Source organism: Ornithorhynchus anatinus, chromosome 2 (genome assembly GCF_004115215.2).
Source record: "Ornithorhynchus anatinus isolate Pmale09 chromosome 2, mOrnAna1.pri.v4, whole genome shotgun sequence".
NCBI classification, from domain to species: Eukaryota; Metazoa; Chordata; class Mammalia; order Monotremata; family Ornithorhynchidae; genus Ornithorhynchus; species Ornithorhynchus anatinus.
In genome coordinates, this window is record NC_041729.1 from 33,020,834 (window position 1) to 33,040,142 (window position 19,309).

General features: G+C 51.1%; 1 protein-coding gene across 1 annotated transcript in view; it reads right to left on the minus strand.

Annotated features, from left to right (window-relative positions):
- Positions 1-1,712: 1,712 nt before the first annotated feature.
- NLRC3 (NLR family CARD domain containing 3) overlaps positions 1,713-19,309 on the minus strand; it is a 42,680-nt gene continuing 25,083 nt past the window's right edge. Inside the window, exons 7-19 of the mRNA XM_029050465.2 lie at positions 17,566-17,649; positions 16,729-16,812; positions 15,545-15,628; positions 14,109-14,192; positions 12,839-12,922; positions 9,948-10,031; positions 9,280-9,363; positions 8,898-8,981; positions 8,138-8,221; positions 5,814-5,897; positions 5,443-5,526; positions 3,172-3,255; positions 1,713-2,126 (exon numbers count right to left, since the gene is read on the minus strand). Of these exons, the coding sequence (XP_028906298.1) occupies positions 2,036-2,126; positions 3,172-3,255; positions 5,443-5,526; positions 5,814-5,897; positions 8,138-8,221; positions 8,898-8,981; positions 9,280-9,363; positions 9,948-10,031; positions 12,839-12,922; positions 14,109-14,192; positions 15,545-15,628; positions 16,729-16,812; positions 17,566-17,649 (1,099 nt within the window). The 3' untranslated portion in view covers positions 1,713-2,035. The remainder of the gene's footprint in view (positions 2,127-3,171; positions 3,256-5,442; positions 5,527-5,813; positions 5,898-8,137; positions 8,222-8,897; positions 8,982-9,279; positions 9,364-9,947; positions 10,032-12,838; positions 12,923-14,108; positions 14,193-15,544; positions 15,629-16,728; positions 16,813-17,565; positions 17,650-19,309) is intronic.

Consider the following 19,309-nt stretch of genomic DNA (forward strand, 5'->3'; position numbering starts at 1 on the left):
TTTGTATTTTCCCCCAGAGCTTAGTACAGGGCTTTGCATACAGTAATTGTTTAATAAATAGTACTACTATCAAGAGCAAGTAAGGAAGAATTAGGAGCCCAGGGCAGCATTGTCAACTTGGACACTTGAGCTAATCCCTCTGCCTCAGGATGCATTCCCTCTAGGAAAACAAATCCGTCTTTTAGGACTTCGAGCAAAATGGAGCTAATCCACATAAACAGCAGCAGAAAAGCCTCCTCTAACCCCCTAACGTGTTGCTAAACTGAGACATTATCATCTTTAAAAAAATGAGGCTCCAGGATTATTATTATTGTTATTTATTTTTGCAAATGGGTTGTGTTTCCTGTATCCTGCATAGACTGAACATGGTTTCTGGGGTCGGCCAGCCAGCCTACCTGTGGTCTTAAACTCCTGAGAACCAGAAGGCAAGAAGCCTTACATTTCTCCACAGCCTACAAACACGTGTCTCATTTGTTATGCAAAAGAACCACATCACAGAAGAATGGGCACACACTAAAATAAGAAATGAGTCTTTGAATCACTGTTGGCAACTGGGGCAGAATGGGAAAGGTGGTGGGGAGAGGACCCTTCTTTATGAAGTTGTTAATATGTAGAGGGCACCCTCTTAAAAATACTGGCCACTAGCATTAAAAATAAATCACCTGTCTACAGAAGGCTAATTTTATTTTGAAGAGTTCTATCATGGCCCTGGGTCGGCCCCTTGGGAAATACTAAGTCACAGAAGAGTTAAGGCTACTCACACCCCCTTCCTCTTTCTGTATCTTCCCCGCCCCCACCCCCCTTCTTTACCAATCAATCATATTTATTGAGCGCTTACTGTGTGCAGCACATTGTACTAAATATTTGGGAGAGTACAACCCAACAATATAACCACCACATTCCCTGCCCACAACGAGCTCAAAGTCTAGAGGATGAGCTTACAGTCTAGAGGGCCCCAATTAAATCACTGAATATACTTGGCTCTCACATCATTTCTGTAAGAGCAGCATGGTGTAGTGGATAGAGAACGGCCCTGGGAGTCAGAAGGTCACGGGTTCTAATCCCAGCTCCGCCACTTATCTGCTGTGTGGCCGCGGGCAAGTCAGTTCAGTTCTCTGGGCCTCAGTTACCTCATCTGGAAAATGGGGATTAAGACTGTGAGCCCTATGCGGGACAGGGACTGTGTCCAACCCGATTTGCTTGTATCCACCCCAGTGCTTAGTATACTTGGCACATAGTGAGCGCTCAACAAATGCCATAATTATTATTGTCATTACCGCAGCCCACACAACTCATTTTCCCCCTGCCTAGTCTACAGCCTAGACTGGATCAAGACTCCATGGGCAGACCGGAGCCCAGGCAGGGCTGTAGGCTACAGCCTGAGGGGAGCATTGTGTGTGCAGATGAGTTTTCTGAACTGGTGAGTAAGGCTATCACAGGGCAAGACTAAGGGCAGGATCAGCTTCTCCTTTTTCTGGGTCCCACCCCCACATCAGATTTCAGCACACCGATTCTTTGGAACGTCCCCCCTCCCTACTTTTAATAGTATTTGTTAAGCCCTTACTACGTGCCAGGCACTGTTCTAAATGCCGGGGTAGATATAAGCTAATCAGGTCCGACGCTGTCCCTGTCCCACGTGGGGCTCACAGCTTTAATCCCCTTTTGGCAGATGAGGTGACTGAGGCAGAGAGAAAGTGAAGCCACTTGCCCATTGTCACCCAGCAGGCACCTGGTGGAGGCGGGATTAGAACCCAGGTGGTCTGACTCCCAGGCCCGTGCCTTATCCGCTAGGTTTCACCTTGGCCCGGCGTACCCGCCTCACCTGTGCCAGCGCTGGCCACTCCACGGCAAGCCAAAGAAAGCCTCCCTCCGAGACTGAAGGCGCCTTTCCTTTCCACCTGCCCGGGGCTCGCTCACGCTCTGGTCCCTCAGCGGACACAGGCGGTCACCGGCGGTCCCGCGTGAAGACTCCCCGGCTCGGGCTCCTGCCTTTGGCCTTGCTCTGTCCATGCCACTTTCCATCCAAATTCAGACCTCAGATTTCAACAACGCAACTTGGGGCATTGTTTTTGATGGCCGAGGAGATCACCTTGGCACCGTTTTCTCCGATGCTGTTTCCCTGGAGGCTGGAAAGAGGGGAGTACGTTTAGGCAGGATCTGAAAAAAGGCCTAAGGGCTGGGTCCGTATTATATATCTACTTCACCATTTGGTGGAGTGGTGGGTACATAATCAGCACTTCCCAAATACCACAGTTGTGATCATTATGCCAGATTGCTTGTGAGATGGGATGACAAGGTAGGGAAGCAGGGGGATGATCCCAGAGGAGAGGAGAAAGGGTAGGGGAGAAGGAAGGCAGAGAGAACAGACCCAACCCCCAGGAAAATCTAAGACCAGAACCTCAGCTTTCTGGAAGCCACACTGCTCTCCAAGATTCCATCCTACAACAACCTAATCAGGTGGGAGACACCTGTCCTTCTTATCAATCGATTGATCATATTTAATGAGCACTTACTGTCTGTAAATCGTACTTATCGAGCATTTACTGTGTGCAGAGCACTGTACTAAGCGCTTGGGAAAATACAATATAATAGACACATTCCCTGCCCACAGTGAGTTTACAGTCTAGAGTTTGCAGAACACTGTACTAAGTGCTTGGGAGGGCACAATGAAGCAGAGTTGGTGGACACGTTCCCTGCTTATAGTCTAGAGGGGGAGATAGACAGGAATATATTATGGATATGTACATTGTGTACATAAAAAGGGATTTACCCACGGGACCACCCCCGCTCCCTTTAGCGCCCAACATCAGGAGATCCTCATCCGCCGATATCCCATCTCTCAGCGGGCCTTCCTCTAGGCCTGGAACCATTTTGGCATCACGGGGCGGGCGAGGAACACGGAGAGTTTGGGTTGGGACACGCACTGCCTTTCTGTGCTCAGAGAGGTGACTCAAACCTCGTCGGTCTCCCAGGCAAGTCAACCACAGCAGCTGTCGGACTAGCCTGTCTATTCCCCACTCGCCCTTGCTCCGACTGTTTAAATGGCTTTTCATCTGGGGAAATGGGCCCTTTGGCTCAGGGTCCTGCCCCTGCCCCTGTTCCAAGGTCAAAATAAAAGCCCCCGGCATTATTGATCACTAGGTTCACAGTATTCATCCGGTCATCACGTACTTGATATGCTTGAGCCCGTGGTTGCCAGACAGCGCGGCCGAGATGCAGAGCGCTCCATCCATCCCCAGAGTGTTCTCCTGAAGACTGGGGCAGAAGAGAAATCCGGCAATCAATCAATCAATTGTATCTATTGAGCATTACTGTGTGCAAAGCATTGTACAAAGCCCTTGGGAGGGTACGATATAACAGTTGGCAGACACGTTCCCTGCCCTCTAGGAGCTGGTAGCGTAGAGGGGAAGACAGATTTTAAAATAAATTACGATTATTTACATAAATGCTGTGGGGCTGAGGATGGGGTGAATATCAAGTGCTTAAGAATTAGATCCAAGTGCATAGGAGGCAAAGAAGGAAGAGTAGGGGAAAGAAGGGTTTGGTCGGGGAAGGCCTCTTGGAGGAGGTGTGATTAATAAGGCTTTGAAGGAAGGGAAAGTGGTGGTGGGTCAGATATGAAGGGGAAGGAGGTTCCAGGCCCGAGGTGGGACATGGATGAGGGGATGGTGGCAAGATAGACGAGACTGAGGTAAAGTGAGTTGGCTGGAGTTAGATGAGTGAAGTGTGCAGGCTGGGGGGTAATAGATCAGCCAGGTAAATGTAAGAGGGGGCCAGCTGATTAAGTGCTTTAAAAACCAGTGGTAAGGGGTTCCACTGTTTGATGCGGAGGTGGATGCACCCACTGGAGGAGTGGGGAAAGCCTGAATTGAAAGTTTGGGTTGTTTTTTTTTTCAGAAAAATGGGGCAGAAAAGTGAAGTGTGGACTGATGTAGGGAGAGATAAGAGGCAGGAGGGTCAATGAGGAGGGTGATGCAATAATCAGAGCAGGATAGGATAAGTACTTGGATCCCTCTGCTGCCCCTCTACCCCCGCCTTCACCTCCCCTTAGCTAAGCCCCCTTTTCCCCCCTTTCCCTCTGCTCCTCCCCCATCCCTTTCCCTCCCCTCAGCACTCTGCTTGTCCACTCATTTGTATATATTTTTTATTACCTTATTTATTTTGTTAATGAGATGTACATCACCTTGATTCTATTTATTGCTATTGTTTTAATGAGATGTACATCCCCTTGGTTCTATTTATTGCTATTGTTTTTGTCTGTCTCCCCCAATTAGACTGTAAATCCGTCAATGGGCAGGGACTGTCTCTATCTATTGCCGATTTGTACATTCCAAGCGCTTAGTACAGTGCTCTGCACATAGTAAGCGCTCAATAAATACTATTGAATGAATGAATGAATCAGTGTAGAAGCAGTTTGGATGGAGAGGAAAGGGAGGAGCACGGAGATGTCGGGAAGGTAAAGCTAACAGGATTTGGTGACAGATCGGATGAGAGAGATGAGTCAAGGATAATTCCAAGGTTACGGGCTTGTGAGACAGGAGGGTGTTGGTGGTGTCTACAGTGATGGGAAAGTGACAGGGAGAACGGGCTTTGGGTGGGAAGATGAGTTCTGATTTGACTGTAACCCCCTTGTGGGACAGGGTCTGTGTCTGATGTAATGGCAGTATATCTATCTCAGCGCTTACCACAGTGCTTGGCATAGAATAAGAACTGGGTAAATATCACAATTATCATCATCATCGAAACCATCTGAAGCAGCGTGGTCTACTGGATAGAGCACGAGCCTGGCAATCAGAAGGACCTCAGTTCTAATCCGGGGCCTACAACTTTTCTTCTGTGTGACCTTGGGCAAGTCACTTAACTTTTCTGGGCCTCAGTTCACTCATCTGTTAAATGGGGATTAATACTGTGAGCCCCATATGGAAGATAGACTGTGTCCAACCTGATTGACTTGAATATACCCTGGCTCTTAGTTCAGCGTCTGGTACAGAGTAAGCGCTTAACAAAGACCATAAGAACAAAAAAGTCTAATGGTGACCCTTTGGGTGGCTGGGGCACGGCTTCTCGGGGCTTGGTTTGGGCCCCTAACACTGGTCGGGGAGAGAGGGACAGATGGAGAGGAGACAGACAACCAAGTGCTTAGTGCAGTGTTCTGCACATAATAAGCGCTCAACAAATACCACCGTTTGATCAGGCAACCTAGGATTCATTTTGCCTTGGGAGGAGGCTCAAAGCCACAGCATCAATGGGCTGGATTCTCTTGGGCTGACCCGGAGGAGTCAGCCAGTCAGTTGTATTTATTGAGCACTTACTATGTGCAGATCACTGTACTGAGCGTTTGGGAGAGTACAATAAAACAGACATATTCCCCACCCAGCTCCCACGGAGCGGCGGCTTTCCCAGCCGCCTTCCACCCCGGAGCAGAGAGGAGCAGTCACTCACTTGAGGAGCCGGAGGCTGGCGTTCACCTTCAGGGCACTGGCCATGGCCTTGGCCCCCGCCAACCCGATGGCGTTCCCTCTGAGGCTGTTGGGAAATGGGAGAGCAAAGGCAACGTCAGAGAGGGGAAGGGACTGGCCCAGGACGGCGTCCCGGAGGCCCCGAGTCGGGGGATGAGCTTCCCGGCCCCCTGTCTCTCATGCCAAAGGGGACACGCCTCCCCTGAGAACCAGTCGGGACACTGCAAGCCAAAATAACGGACTGGATATCGCTAACTGCCTCCATTATCCAGGGAGGCAATTATTCTAAGGAAACATGCCTCATGGGCCAAAGAATGTGCAAATTGGCTATCACGGCTCAGAAGGGGAACTCACTCCAGGATCTCCAAGGTCTTGTTCACCATCAAAGCCTCCCCGAGGGCCTGGGCCCCCATCACCCTGATAGAAGTCATCTGGAGGCTGCAAGAGAGAGATCGACTGATTTAGGGCACCGAAGACAGGTGGGCCCTCCCTTTTCCCCCCACCCTAAAGAACTTTTGTATTTTCAAATCAATTATTTTCAAATCCCAGGCAAGGGCTTGGGAGTCAGGGGGACCTGGGTTCTTATCCTGGTTCTGCCACTTGTCTGCTGTGTGGCCTTAGACAAGTCACTTTACTTCTCTGGGCCTCCAGTTACCTCATCTGTGAAATGACGATTAAGACTGTGAGCCCTATGTGGGACATGGACTGTGTCCAACCCGATTCTCTTGCATCTACCCCAGCACTCACTAGAGTGCCTGGCACTTAGTGTTAAAAAATAGCATTTTTTTAAAAATCAAGCAAATCAATGGAATTTATTGAGCAGTTACTGCATGCCGAGCACTGTAATGAATATTTGGGAGAGTGCACTAGAGTTAGTTGACAAGATCCCTGCCCTCGAGGAGCTTCCAACGCAGTGGATACTCCTCTTCGTTCATCGTAGACTAGGGCGTAGCGCACAGTAGCCCTTGCTAAATCTGAGCCACAGTTGTTCAGCAGTGGCCCAAGAAGCCCAAGACACCTCCTCCCCCTTCTCCCCACCTCCTCCACCTTCACTCTGCCTCCCCTTCCATTAACAGATTGACCTACCCCCCTTCCCTTTGGAGCTCGTCGCAGGCAGGGAATGTGTCTACCAATTCTGTTGTACTGTACTCTCCCAAGCACTTAGTACAGTGCTCTACACATGGTAAGCTCTCAGTCAACGCGATCGACCGGTTACGTTTCCCTGAAAGTGAGGCTCAGGCTGGGGGGGTCTCCCGGCTCGGCTCCCTCAGCCTGAGGTCAGAGAATGCATCATGTGGGAAATGACAAGTTGTTCTCTCACTTCGAGATTTCATTTGGAGATTTTTTTTTCCTTTCTTGGATTCTCCCCTCCCACCTGTCTTCCCAGCACCTAGTGCAGGAGAGACAGCCCAGGGAGAAGCCTTGTTCCCCTCCCTCCCACCCCATCCGCTCTACCTCCCCTTGTGAGTCTAGGGGCTGGGCAGCAGGAGATTCCCCTAGATGCTTCACTAGATCCTGAGCTCTCTGGATGGTGGGCTCAATAACAACAATAATGATAACAATAATAATAATAATATTTGTTAAGCACTTACTATGTGATAATAATAATAATGTTGGTATTTGTTAAGCGCTTACTATATGCAGAGCACTGTTCTAAGCCTGGGGTAGATTCAGGGTCATCAGGTTGTCCCACGTGAGGCTCACAGTTAATCCCCATTTTACAGATGAGGTAACTGAGGCACAGAGAAGTGAAGTGACTTGCCCACAGTCACACAGCTGACAAGTGGGAGAGCCGGAATTCAAACCCATGACCTCTGACTCCCAAGCCCGGGCTCTTGCCACTGATCCACGCTGCTTCTCCGACAAGCACTGTACTAAGCAGCGGGGTAGATTCAAGATCACCGGGTTGGACACAGTCCCTGTCCTACATGGGGCTCAAGGGCTACGGAGGCGGGAGAACAGATATGGAGCCCCCATTTTACAGATGAGAAAACGGAGGCACAGAGAAGTGAAGTGATTTACCTAAGGTTACCGAGCTGTTAAGTGGTGGAGCCAGAATTAGAAGCCAGAGAAGCAGCATGGTGTACTCGATAGAGCTCAGCCCTGGGAGTCAGAAGGTCGTGGGTTCTAGTCTCCGCTCCACCACTCAGCTGCTGTGTGACTTTGGGCAAATCACTTCCCTTCTCTGTGCCTCAGTTACCTCATCTGTAAAATGGAGACCGAGACTGGGACCACGTGGGACCAGGTACTGTGTCCAATCCGATTTGCTCGTATCCACCCCGGCGCTTAGTACAGTGCCTGGCACACAGGAAGCACTTAACAAATACCACAAATATTGTTACTATTATTATCCTATTTGCTAAGCGCTTACTATATGCCAGGCACTGTACTAAGCTCTGGTGTGGACACAAGCAAATTGGGTTGGACACAGTCCCTGTCCCACGTGGGGCTCACAGTCTCGATCCCCCTTTTACAGGTGAGGTAACTGTGGCGCAGAGAAGTAAAGTGGCTTCCCCAAGGTCACACAACGGACAAGTGGCAGAGGCAGGATTAGAACCCATGACTTTCTGCTTCCCAGGCCCGTGCTCTTTCCATTAGCGCACGCTTCCAGAGCTGCCCCATCCCAGGCCCCCCCAGGCCGACCCCTGCCGGCTCAGGGGAGCAGGCGGGACACTTACTAGAGGGCCAAAAGGATGCCGTTCACCTTCAGCGCCCCGGCCAGCGCAGCCGCTCCTTCATCCCCGATCTCGTTCTCCTGCAAACTGAGACAGAGTCAGTCAGGCCTCCCGGCTCTGGGCTGCCTCTTCCCTCCTACCTGGTGGCCATTCCCACAATCCTGACTGGGTATGCCTGGAAGAACCCACTGCTGGACCTTCCTGGGGTGGACCAGCCCCAACAGCTCCAGAAGAGCAAGGGGAGCAAGAGCAGATTCATTCAATAGTATTTATTGGGCGCTTACTATGTGCAGAGCACTGTACTAAGCGCTTGGAATGTACAAATCGGCAACAGATAGAGACGGCCCCTGCCCATCGACGGGCTTACAGTCTAATCGGGGGAGACAGACAAAAACAATATGGAAGCTGGAGGGGATTTCATTACCTTTGGCTTTGGGCTTTTGCCCTTCCAAGCCCTTTGCCCTATAGGTCTATTGATTAGACTGTGACCGATTAGACCGTGAGCCCGTCATTGGGCAGGGATTGTCTCTGTTGCCGAATTGTACGTTCCAAGCGCTTAGTACAGTGCTCTGCCCATAGTAAGCGCTCAATAAATCCTATTGAATGAATACTGAGGAATTTCCAGTGTGGGCACACACCAACGGGTAAACAGATGTCCCCCAAAGCCCCATCCTGGCCGCCCCCATTCCCCCCAACAACACACCCAGGTTCACTAAGCCTCCGGCTCCAAGCCGCCAGAGTCAGGGACGGGGCAGACACTTACTATAAGCTGGTCAGACTCCTGTTGAATTGTAGTGCTTGGGCCAGGGCCTTGGTAGCAGACGACTGGATGAAATTCCACTGAAGGCTAAGAGAGACCCCAGACCGGGGGCAAAAGTGAGGACGGGGCTTAAATAGGCAGAGGGACACCCAGAACCGGACCCAAAGAACCGGACTCCCCGAGCGGACAGGGGAAGGGGAACACTTTCTGATCCCGTGTTTCATCGGGACGGAGACCTCCTCTCCTCCCTTCTGCCCCCAGTTAGGATAGCTGTGAAGGAGAGGTTTGGCGGGGGTAGGGAGAGAGGGTAGGAAAACTCCCCGCTGCTGAATAGGAGGAGCTAGGGCAAGGGAATGCAGAAGAAGGGGGAGGAGGAAGGCCTTACTGAAGGGAAGTGAGAGTCTGGTTCTCTTTCACTGCTACGGCAAGAGCTTGGGCTCCTTCCTCGCGGAGAAGGTTTGCTGCCAAGCTAGGAGAGAAGGCACAAGTGGTGAGAGGGGCAGCCCGAGGCCCAGTCCTGTCCTGGGAACGGACGTCTCACCAACACTCTAGACCTGAGGACTCCCCTCCGCCTCCCTCTCTACCCTTTGGTCCCTCCCATGGCCGGCAGTTTCCAGGGGCTGAAAGGGCTCTCGAGAGGACATGGGGTCCATTTCCCCGCCTACTGGGGAAACTGTTCCCGGAGCTCCTACGGAAAGAAAGCGAGCCCAGCCTCTGCCTCAGTGACACAGTTCACTGTTAACCAATTTCCCCTACATCACTTCGCTGCAGAGGTAGCCCATTTCCCCCAGGCCGCGATCCCCTACCTCCCCGGACAGGCAGACGCAGATGTCCGAAGGGAGACCTTTCTGCCATTTTCCTCTCCCTGCAGCCAAGTAGTCCTTTCTTTCCTCTGCCTCATCTCATCTCCTTTTCTGAATCTCCAGCTAGAACTCGGGCCTCGGATTCCCCCGAGGAAACACCCCGGGAGAAGAGGAGAGAGCCAGCAGACACTGGGACAGACAGCCCTACCTTGACCTCCCCAACCCCTGCCCCGCCTCCCCCGAGACTCACTCCAGGTCCTTCAGGGTCCGGTTGGCGCGGAGTGCGTTGGCGATCTCACGTGCCCCCTCTGAACCGATGGAGTTTTCCCGGAGGCTGAGGAGAGAAGACCACATTTGGGAAACAAATCGGGCCCATTTGAGAGAGGAGTCCCCACTGTCCACTGGGAATGTCAGGATTTCAGAGGCTACTCCTTCCCTCAGGCTCCAGTAGGCAAAAAGGGATCCCTCTCTCTGCCTGGGAATTGGGGAGGGAAGGGGCAGACCCAAGCTGAGAGCAGCAGGGAGGTTTCTCCAGATCTCCAGGTCTACCGGCCTTTTGACCAGCCTGGAAACGTTGCTAAGGCTCCACCTCACTGGCCTGCTCTTCCCTTGAAATCGATGACTTCCAATCTCTTTATAATAATGCTAATGGTATTTGTTAAGCGCTTACTATGTGCCAAGCACTGTTCTAAGCGTTGAGGTAGATATAGGGCAATCAGGTTGTCCCACGTGGGGCTCACTGTATTTTGTTAATGAAATGTACATCGCCTTGATTCTATTTAGTTGCCATTGTTTTTACGAGATGTTCTTCCCCTTGACTCTATTTATTGCCATCGTTCTTGTCTGTCCGTCTCCCCCAGTTAGACCGTGAGCCCGTCAAACGGCAGGGACTGTCTCTATCTGTTACCGACTTGTTCATTCCAAGCGCTTAGTACAGTGCTCTGCACATAGTAAGCGCTCAATAAATACTATTGAATGAATGAATAATCCCCATTTTACAGATGAGGTAACTGAGGCACAGAGAAGTGAAGTGACTTGTCCAAAGTCACACAGCTGACAAGTGGCGGAGCTGGGATTAGAACCCATGACCTCTGACTCCCAAGCCCATTCTCTTTCCAGTAGGCCACATCACACTCAGAAAGTAGAAGCCTTCTCTGCACAGTCCCTCCGGCTCAACCCCCAGGCAAGAGCTCCTATTAAACGCAAGAAGAAAAAAAAGCACCCACATCTCTGGGGTTTTTTTTTTCCTTTTTTGGACACCCTCCCCGGACTGAACTACAAAAGGGTCAAATCTCAGCAAAACTCCCTGGGTGATCTCAACCAACTCCTGGTCCTCCCCCGACATCCTCCACCTACTTCCATTCTCAGAGAAGGAGGAAGGAACAACCAGTTAGTAATTGCACAGATAGAGCTTGTTTCCACTCGTGGCAACACAACATAAAGTGAATGGAACAAACTGTCAGAGAGTCAAATGTCCAGCAGTCCAATAAAAGACATTTTGTTGGAGAGGGGAGAAGGGCTGTGCATGTGGAGTGGATGGGAGGCTGTTGGGGGAAGGGGGAGGAGGTCATAATGAGAATGGCTCAGAGGGCAGCTTTTTATGCTTGTCTGTTTTCATTCATTCATTTGAATCATATTTATTGAGCACTTACTGCTCAATACAAAGTACAATACAACAATAAACAGTGACATTTCCTGCCCCCAATGAGCTCACAGTCTGGAGTGGGGGAAACAGATATCAATACAAATAAAATCACAGACATGTTTTGTGATTAGCCTCTCTGCCGTTATTCACTCAAAGATATTTATTGAGCATTTACTTTATGCGGAACACTGCACTAAGCTCTTGGGAGAGTACAATACAACAGAATTACCAGACACGTTCCCCGCCTTTAAAGAGCTTACAGTCTAGAGGACAGAGCCAACCCAAATCTAGGAGCCCTTTGGAATCTCTGGGTCTTTAGCCATCCACACTCCCTTGGGGAATGAGCCCAGAGATGGCTCAAATATTTCTCAGAATACATAATGGAAAGCAGCACGACTTAATGGAACAAGCATGGGCCTATGAGTCAGGGCACCTGGGTTCTAATCCCGGCTCGGCCACTTGCCTGTAGTGTGTCCTTGTGAAAGTCACTTGATTTTCCTGTGTCACAGTTTCTTCATCTGTAAAATGGGGATTAAATATCCCTCCTACTTAGACTGTGAGCACCATGTGGGACAGGGACTGTGTCCAACTTGATTAACCCAATCCTTAGTACAGTGCTTGACATATACTATCATCATCAATGGTATTTATCAAGTATGGACGATGTGCAGAGCACTGCATTAAGCGTTTGGGAGAGTATGACACTACAAATACAGTCCCTGCCCACAACGAGCTTACAATCTAGAGACTAGAAAGTGCTCAACAAATACTGTAATTACTGTCTGGTTGTTTTGGATCTATTCCAGCACAGAGCACAGTGCTCTAGTACATAGAAAGTAAGAGAAACAGCATGGCTCAGTGGAAAGAGCCTGGACTTGGGAGTCAGAAGTCACGGGTTCGAGTCCTGTGGCTCTGCCACTTGTCAGCTGTGTGACTGTGGGCAAGTCACTTCACTTCTCTGTGCCTGTTACCTCATCTGTAAAATGGAGATTAAGACTGTGAGCCTCATGTGGGACAACGTGATTACCCTGTATCTACCCAGATCTTAGAACAGTGCTCTGCACATAGTAAGCGCTGAACAAATACCAACATTATTATTATTACTTAATAAACTCCATCATTATGATGATTTCACCATTTCCGTTGCTCTATTACAGTTCCCTCCTAAGTGTGTTCCATTCCAGTGGGTCAAGGGAACCCAAAGAAGCCATAGGAAGAAGGAGCGTAAGAGCAGTCCAAGCCTCATTTCTAATCCACGGGAATTCGTTCCACCCCTTTGCATGCGGAAGACCTGTTCTTCCTGCGTACGTCTAGATATCGAGGCTCTTGCAGGTCGACCTGGGCTCAGAGCCCTCCGGGAGGCAAGTGCGATATCGTCAGATAATAATGATGGTATTCGTTAAGCGCTTACTCTGAGCCAAGCACTGGTAGACAGCAAGCCCCGAACAGACGTGGGAAGTGAGGACAGTGAGGGTGAGGGGGGAATGAGGACTTACTTCAGGTTGATCAGAGTCTTGTTAGAGCAGAGGGCTTGGGTCAGGGCCAGGATCCCAGCGTTACTGATGGAGTTGCTCTGCAGGCTAAACACCAGGGCAAGGAGGAAAAGCACTCCATCAGGGGGCAACGAGCACAAGTGGTCCCCGAGCCCAAATGCAGAAAGTCTGGGGGAAGTTGGCTCGGTCCCACCACCGCCGCCTCCAACCCCCTGGAGAGAAACAGCTGCAGCTCCAGGGACCCAGACTCCCATCCCAGGTCCCCTACCGTACCCCCCATCCCCACAATCAGCACTGTCTCCACGGGGGCGGTCAGAAAGGAAAGGCTTCAAAAATGGCCACTGTGATCCAGAAATGGTTCTCCTGACCCACTGTCCAGAAACGGACATCGGCATACCCTATCCAGATACATTCTTTCTCTCCACTGATCCTCCTCCCTTTAATGGGACAGAGGTATCGTGGCAAAAGGCAAGCTGATCAACTTCTCAAGGATTCCTCATCGATACTGCCTCTTCCTCGTCTTTTTCCTTTCCTGCTGTTTGTCTCTAAATCCACCGACCCAGTCCCCTCTCCCTTCCTAGAAATACTTGCCTTGACTTATCTCACTTCTCTCTCCTACTTCTCGCTCCTTTGGCTCTTTCCCTTCTGCCTTCCAACCAGCCCAACCCCCCTCTTGACCCCACACCTCCTTCCAACTCCCGTCCCATCTCCCAGCTCCCGTTCTTATCCAAACTCCCGATATCGGTTGTTTACACTCACCGCCTTCACTTCCTCTCCACCGACTCTCTACTCGATCCACTTCCATCAGGCTTTCAACCCATTCACCCCACCGAGGCTGCTCTCTTTGAGGTGATCCTTGACCTCCTAGCCAAACCCGAAGGCTCTACTCCGTCCTAATCTGTGCCTGGCTGACTTGGTCGTGAGAAGTCATAGCTCCTCTGCCCTCGCCAGTTCTCGCGCGAGAGTCCGCGAGGACCAGGGTGGTCCCAGTCACCAAGTGATGATAGAGGTTTCAGAGGTCTGAATACATTCAGGCCCTGCAAGAGCCCCAACAGGCCCGCTTCATGATGGTTGTAGTCTACAGGTGCAGGGAAGGAAAAGGCAGAGAGGTGGAAGAGGTGATGGGGAAGGGTTAAAGGTAAAGGGGGAAGAAGAGGAGGAGGAAACAGCTGAGAAAGGGAGCATCAGGGCAAGAGGGGCTATTCCTAGCCCTGTCTGTCAAGCCCTGGGGGTGAGGAGGGTGTGAAGCAAGACAGGAGTCTAGTCTACTTACTCCAGGGTGATGAGGCCTTGGTTCAGTTTCAGGGCCTCCGCCAGGGCTTCCGACCCCTCATTTCCACATCCGTTGCCGGAGAACCTGCAGACAACAGTCGCCATCAAGTGAACAGCAGCTGGGCAGGGCTGAGGTTCCAGGCACCCACTCCTTGCCGGTTCCCCTCCACCCACAAACCCCAAGACTCAAGAAGCAGAGGGAGGAGAGCGGCAGTGCCGGGGATTCTCCTTGGATTTCCTCTCAGGATCTTTGTGAGTCATCACCCCTGGGAATGGTCAGCCTTATGGCGGGGACAGTCAGTAAGGGAAAGACACTCACTAGGAGCCTTTCAGGAGGAGGAGGAGGAGGAGGAGGAGGAGGAGGACGGTGATGGGCCGGACCAGTTCATGAAAGGGAAATGAGACAACCGATAAAGTCTGGGAATGGTTTTTTACTCGACTTTGAGGAGGAGCTAGAGGACGAAGAAGAGAGTGACACTTGCTCAGTTCCACACCAGATGGAATTTAAAGCACTCAGTCAACTCGCCCCATCCTACCTCACCTCACTGGATCTCCTACTACAGCTCAACCCACAACTCCACTCCTCTAGCACCAGCTTACTCACTGTGCCCCCATCTCATCTATCTCGCCGCCGACCACTTTCCCACTTCTTCCCATTAGCCTGGAACTCCCTCCCCCTCCACATAGACCAGACCACCACTCTCCCTACCTTCAAAGCATTACTAAGATCACATCTCCCAAAACCTTCCCTGTTTAAGCTCTCTTTTCCTCAGCTCACTCTCCCTACAGTTCATCTATGCCCTTGGTTCTGCGACCTTAGGACATTTGATATTCGCCCCACCCCTGCCCCCACAGCACTTATCCCAGCTCTGCCACTTGTCAGCTGTGTGACTGTGGGCGAGTCACTTAACTTCTCTATGCCTCAGTTACCTCATCTGTAAAATGGGGATTAAGACTGTGTGCCCCACGTGGGACAACCTGATTCCCCTGTGTTTACCCCAGCACTTAGAACAGTGCTCTGCACATAGTAAGCGCTTAACAAATACCAACATTATTATTATTATTAATCTTTAAATCATGAATTATAAATTACTTATTAATTCTTATTAATGTCTGTCTCCCACTCTAAACTGTAAGCTTGTTATGGGCGGGGAACATATCTACTCCGGTTATATTCATTGATTCATTCATTCAGTAGTATTTATTATGCATTTACTGTTTGCAAAACACCATACTAACTCTTGGGAGAGTACAATATGACAATTTGTACAGTGCTGTGCACATAGTAAACGCTCGATAGATACCACTGATTAACGACAATGCATCCCGGGGGTCGGCGCCCGCAAAACCGCCCAGCATCCCCCGGCCCCTCGACCAGACTCCCCTCCCAGACCCGAAGGCTCTCCGCGGGAAGGGGAATGTCTCGTCAAACCTTACATGAGCTTTTTCAGAGTCCGGTTCTGCTTCAGGGCACTGGCTAACGTCTTGGCTCCTATGGGCCCGATGGAGTTCTTCTGCAAGCTGGAAAGGAGACAGAGTTAGCCAGAGCACTGAGCAGCCTAAGCCTTGCAGTCAGGAGGAGGAACCTTGCTTTTAGTTTCCTGCCTCACCCGCCAGGCCTTCGGCACATCAGGGCTGCAGCCCAGGTGGAAAAGGGGGATGGACTTGGATCCCCAAGCAAACGCATGGCGTAGTAGATAGAGCCGGGCCTGGGAGTCAGAAGGTCATGGGTTCTGATCCCTTGTCTGCCGTGTGCCCGTGGGCAAGACGCTTCACTTCTCGGGGCCTCAGTTACCTCATCTGTAAAATGGGGATTGACACTGTGAGCCCACTCCATTTGCTTGTACCCACTCCAGTGCTTAGTACAGTGCCTGGCACATAGCGCTTAACAAATACCATTATTATTATTATCCAAAATGTTCCTTCTCACAGAGGGTGGGGTAGGACTTGGAAAGTGGAGGGGAAGCAGTTTGGGTTGTGTTTTGGGGAGGACCGGCAGAGTCTGGAAAAGGGAGCAGGGGATGAGAGTCAGTGAACCTGGATTCTTCTCCCGGCTCTGCCACTTGTCCGCTGTGGGACTCTGGGAAGTCACTTGACTTCTCTGGGCCTCAATAACCTCATCTATAAAATGGGGATTAAATCCTCCTCCCGCAGAATTAGACTGTGAGCTCCACATGAGACAGGGTCTGTGTCCAACCTGATCATCTTGTATCTATCCCAGCACTTAGTACAACGCCTAGCACATAGAAAGTGCTTAACAAGTACCATAAAGAAACCCTAGATTTTAGCTACATTTTACTGACCATATACAGTAGGCAAAATCTACTACTCAGAAATGCAGGTCCCGCCCCCATTCCCTCCACCACCTCCATCTCTTCTCCCTTGCTGTAATGTTCAGGACCCCCCAGTTCCCACGTTCCACAGGTGGACTGGCTCAGTCCAGAAAAAGAATGGCTGGGCTCTGCCAGGGGGGTGGGGGAAAGAGGAGAGAGCAACCTAGGCTTCAATCTCAACCGGACCCCTAAACCGCAGCCCAGCCAGGAGACCCCATGGAAACCTGGAATCGCGCGTGGGGCGGACTGATTCCCTTAGGATGGAGGGAGGGACGGCCCCACACTTACTGGAGAACGGAGAGCGTGTTATTAGTAGAAAGGACATGAGCTAAGGCCTTGGCGCCGTCATCCTTTATCTTGTTGTTCTGGAGGCTGCGGCGAGAAGCGAGAGGAGAGTCACGGGTGATAGCTGCCGGGGAGATTGGCCTGGGGATCAGAGAGCCCCGGGCTGGGATTCAGGGATGCTGTGCAAGTCGTAAGTAGGGCTGGGGTGGTTTTCTGCCCAGGGCAGAGCTGCTTAGATCAGTGTTAACTTGAGTGAGAGGGGACTGATGACAGCTGGCTCAGGCCTGAGTCAGGAGGCCCAGGACGGCAGGCCGAAAGCAGCATGGCCTAGTGGCAAGAGCACGGGCTTGGGAGTCAGAGGTCATGGGTTCTAATCCCGGCTCCGTTACTTGTCTGCTGTGTGACCTTGGGTAAGTCCCTTCACTTCTCTGTGCCTCAGTTACCTCATCTGTACAATGGGGATGAAGAGTGGGACAGGGACTGTGTCCAACCTGATTACCTTGTATCTATCCCAACACTTAGAACAGTGCTTGGTACATAGTAAGCGTTTAATAAATACCATAATTATTATTATTATTATTATTATTATTATTATGGGTACTCATGCCCAAAGGGAAATAAGTCAAAAGCCAGAAAGCAAGCCCTCGTTAATCCAGTTTTGCATGTGGTTGCAAAAACGGTCACAACCACCATCCTCCGCATCTCTGAAGTCCATCACCTTGGCCTTATCCTGACTCCCTCCCTCTCTTTCCACCCCGTTTTGGAGGGGGGCTTCCGGGTGGGGCTAGGGTGCAAACCAATAGGCAGTGAAAGCAGGGGCCCAAAACCTAGGCCACGTACTTCAGAGACATCAGGACGCGGTTAATCTTCAGAGCATCCGCCAGGGCTTTGGCTCCTTGAGGCCCGATGGAGTTACCACGGAGGCTGGAAGGGAAAGGACAATGAGCGGGTGATCCCGTTCGCCGAGCGGAAGCCGGCAAGTGGGTCCTAGCAGAAAGAGCGCAGAACCAGGATTCCGGGGGACTTGAGTTCTAATCCTGACTCCGCCGCTTGCCTAATGTATGACCTTGGACAAGTCATTTAACTTCTCTGGGCCTCCGTTTCCTCATCTGGAAAGTGGGAATTGAATACCCATTCTCCCTCCTCAGAGTGTGAACCCCACGTGGAACAGAGGACTGTTCCTTGTATCTACCCTAGCACTTAATAAAGAGTTAAGAACTTAATATCATTATTATTGAAGGCCCTTACCCAGCACCTTTCTTCCTTCAAATCTATGTCCAACAAGCTCAGAAAACCACTGATGACAGCATCTGTTCCAGTCTGTCCCCGGTTCTGATCTCACCCTTTGCCGGCCTCGGGCCGTCCCGGTGCTGTGCTCAGCGGGCCCAGCTCAGTTCTGGGGAGCAGGTGAGGGCAGACCACAGGTCCCCATCTTCTTCCCAACCTCCCTGTGGAATCTCCCATGTCCCGGGGGGACCCAGTTTCCACATGGGTTTCTTTAAGATCCTTCCAGAAAGACAATCTGCTCCCCTAGAACACGGGGTTGGGCATTCCTGAAGTTCAGATCCAGAGGATGGGAAGACTAGAAGTTTGGCACCCAGCAGGGAATACGTCTGTTTATTGTTATATTGTACTATCCCAAGCGCTTAGTACAGTGCTCTGCATACAGTAAGCGCTCAAGAAATACCGAATAAATGACCGAACTACGAGCGGCGCTCACTCTCCACGGGCTGTGGCTGGTCGCAGTTAGTCGAGCGGGGAAAGTTCCCCGCCAGCCTGACCCCGCGTGGCTCCAGCTCAAGGTGGGTGTGGAGGGAGTGTGTGTTTCCGCCACAGCCAGGCAGGGCCCGCTTCCCCTTATCCAGGGTGGAGGCCGCAGGGCCCTCGGCTCCCAAAGCAGAGCTAGAGCAGCTCTGGGTGGAAGCGAGGGTGCCTGTGCCACATTCCCAAGAGGAACTTCTTGGGAAAGGGGAAGAGATGGAGGCAGTGCCATGAGGTGAGCAGGCGGCACTGTGTGGTGCCCTTCCGGCTCAGCCCAATTCAGCAAGGGCCTCCGCCTCACCGCCCACCCGGCTGATGGGGGACTACACACGTGGCCGCTTTCCGACCGTCACTTCAAGCCCGGTGCCACATGGGACGTGAGGAGAAGGTGGCGACACTCTACCTCCATCTCGTTTTCTACCTTCATCACATCTACCTCGCCACTGACCTCTTGCCCACAACCTGCCTCTGGCCTATAATGCCCTCCCTCTTCATATCTGACAGACAATTACTCCCCTATCCCTTCAAAGCCTTAATGAAGACATTTTCTCCAAGAGGCCTTCCCTAAGCCCTCCTTTCTTCTCCTCTCACTCCCTTCTGTATCGCCGTGACTTGCTCCCTTTATTCTTCCCCCCTCCCATCCCCACAGCACTTATATACATATCTGTAATTTTATTTATTTATATGTCTGTCTCCCCCTCTAGCTGTAAGCTCACTGTGGTCAGGGAATGTACCTGTCATATTACTATATTGCACTCTTATTCATTCAATTGTATTTATTGAGTGCTTACTATGTGTAGAACACTGCACTAAGCGCTTGGGA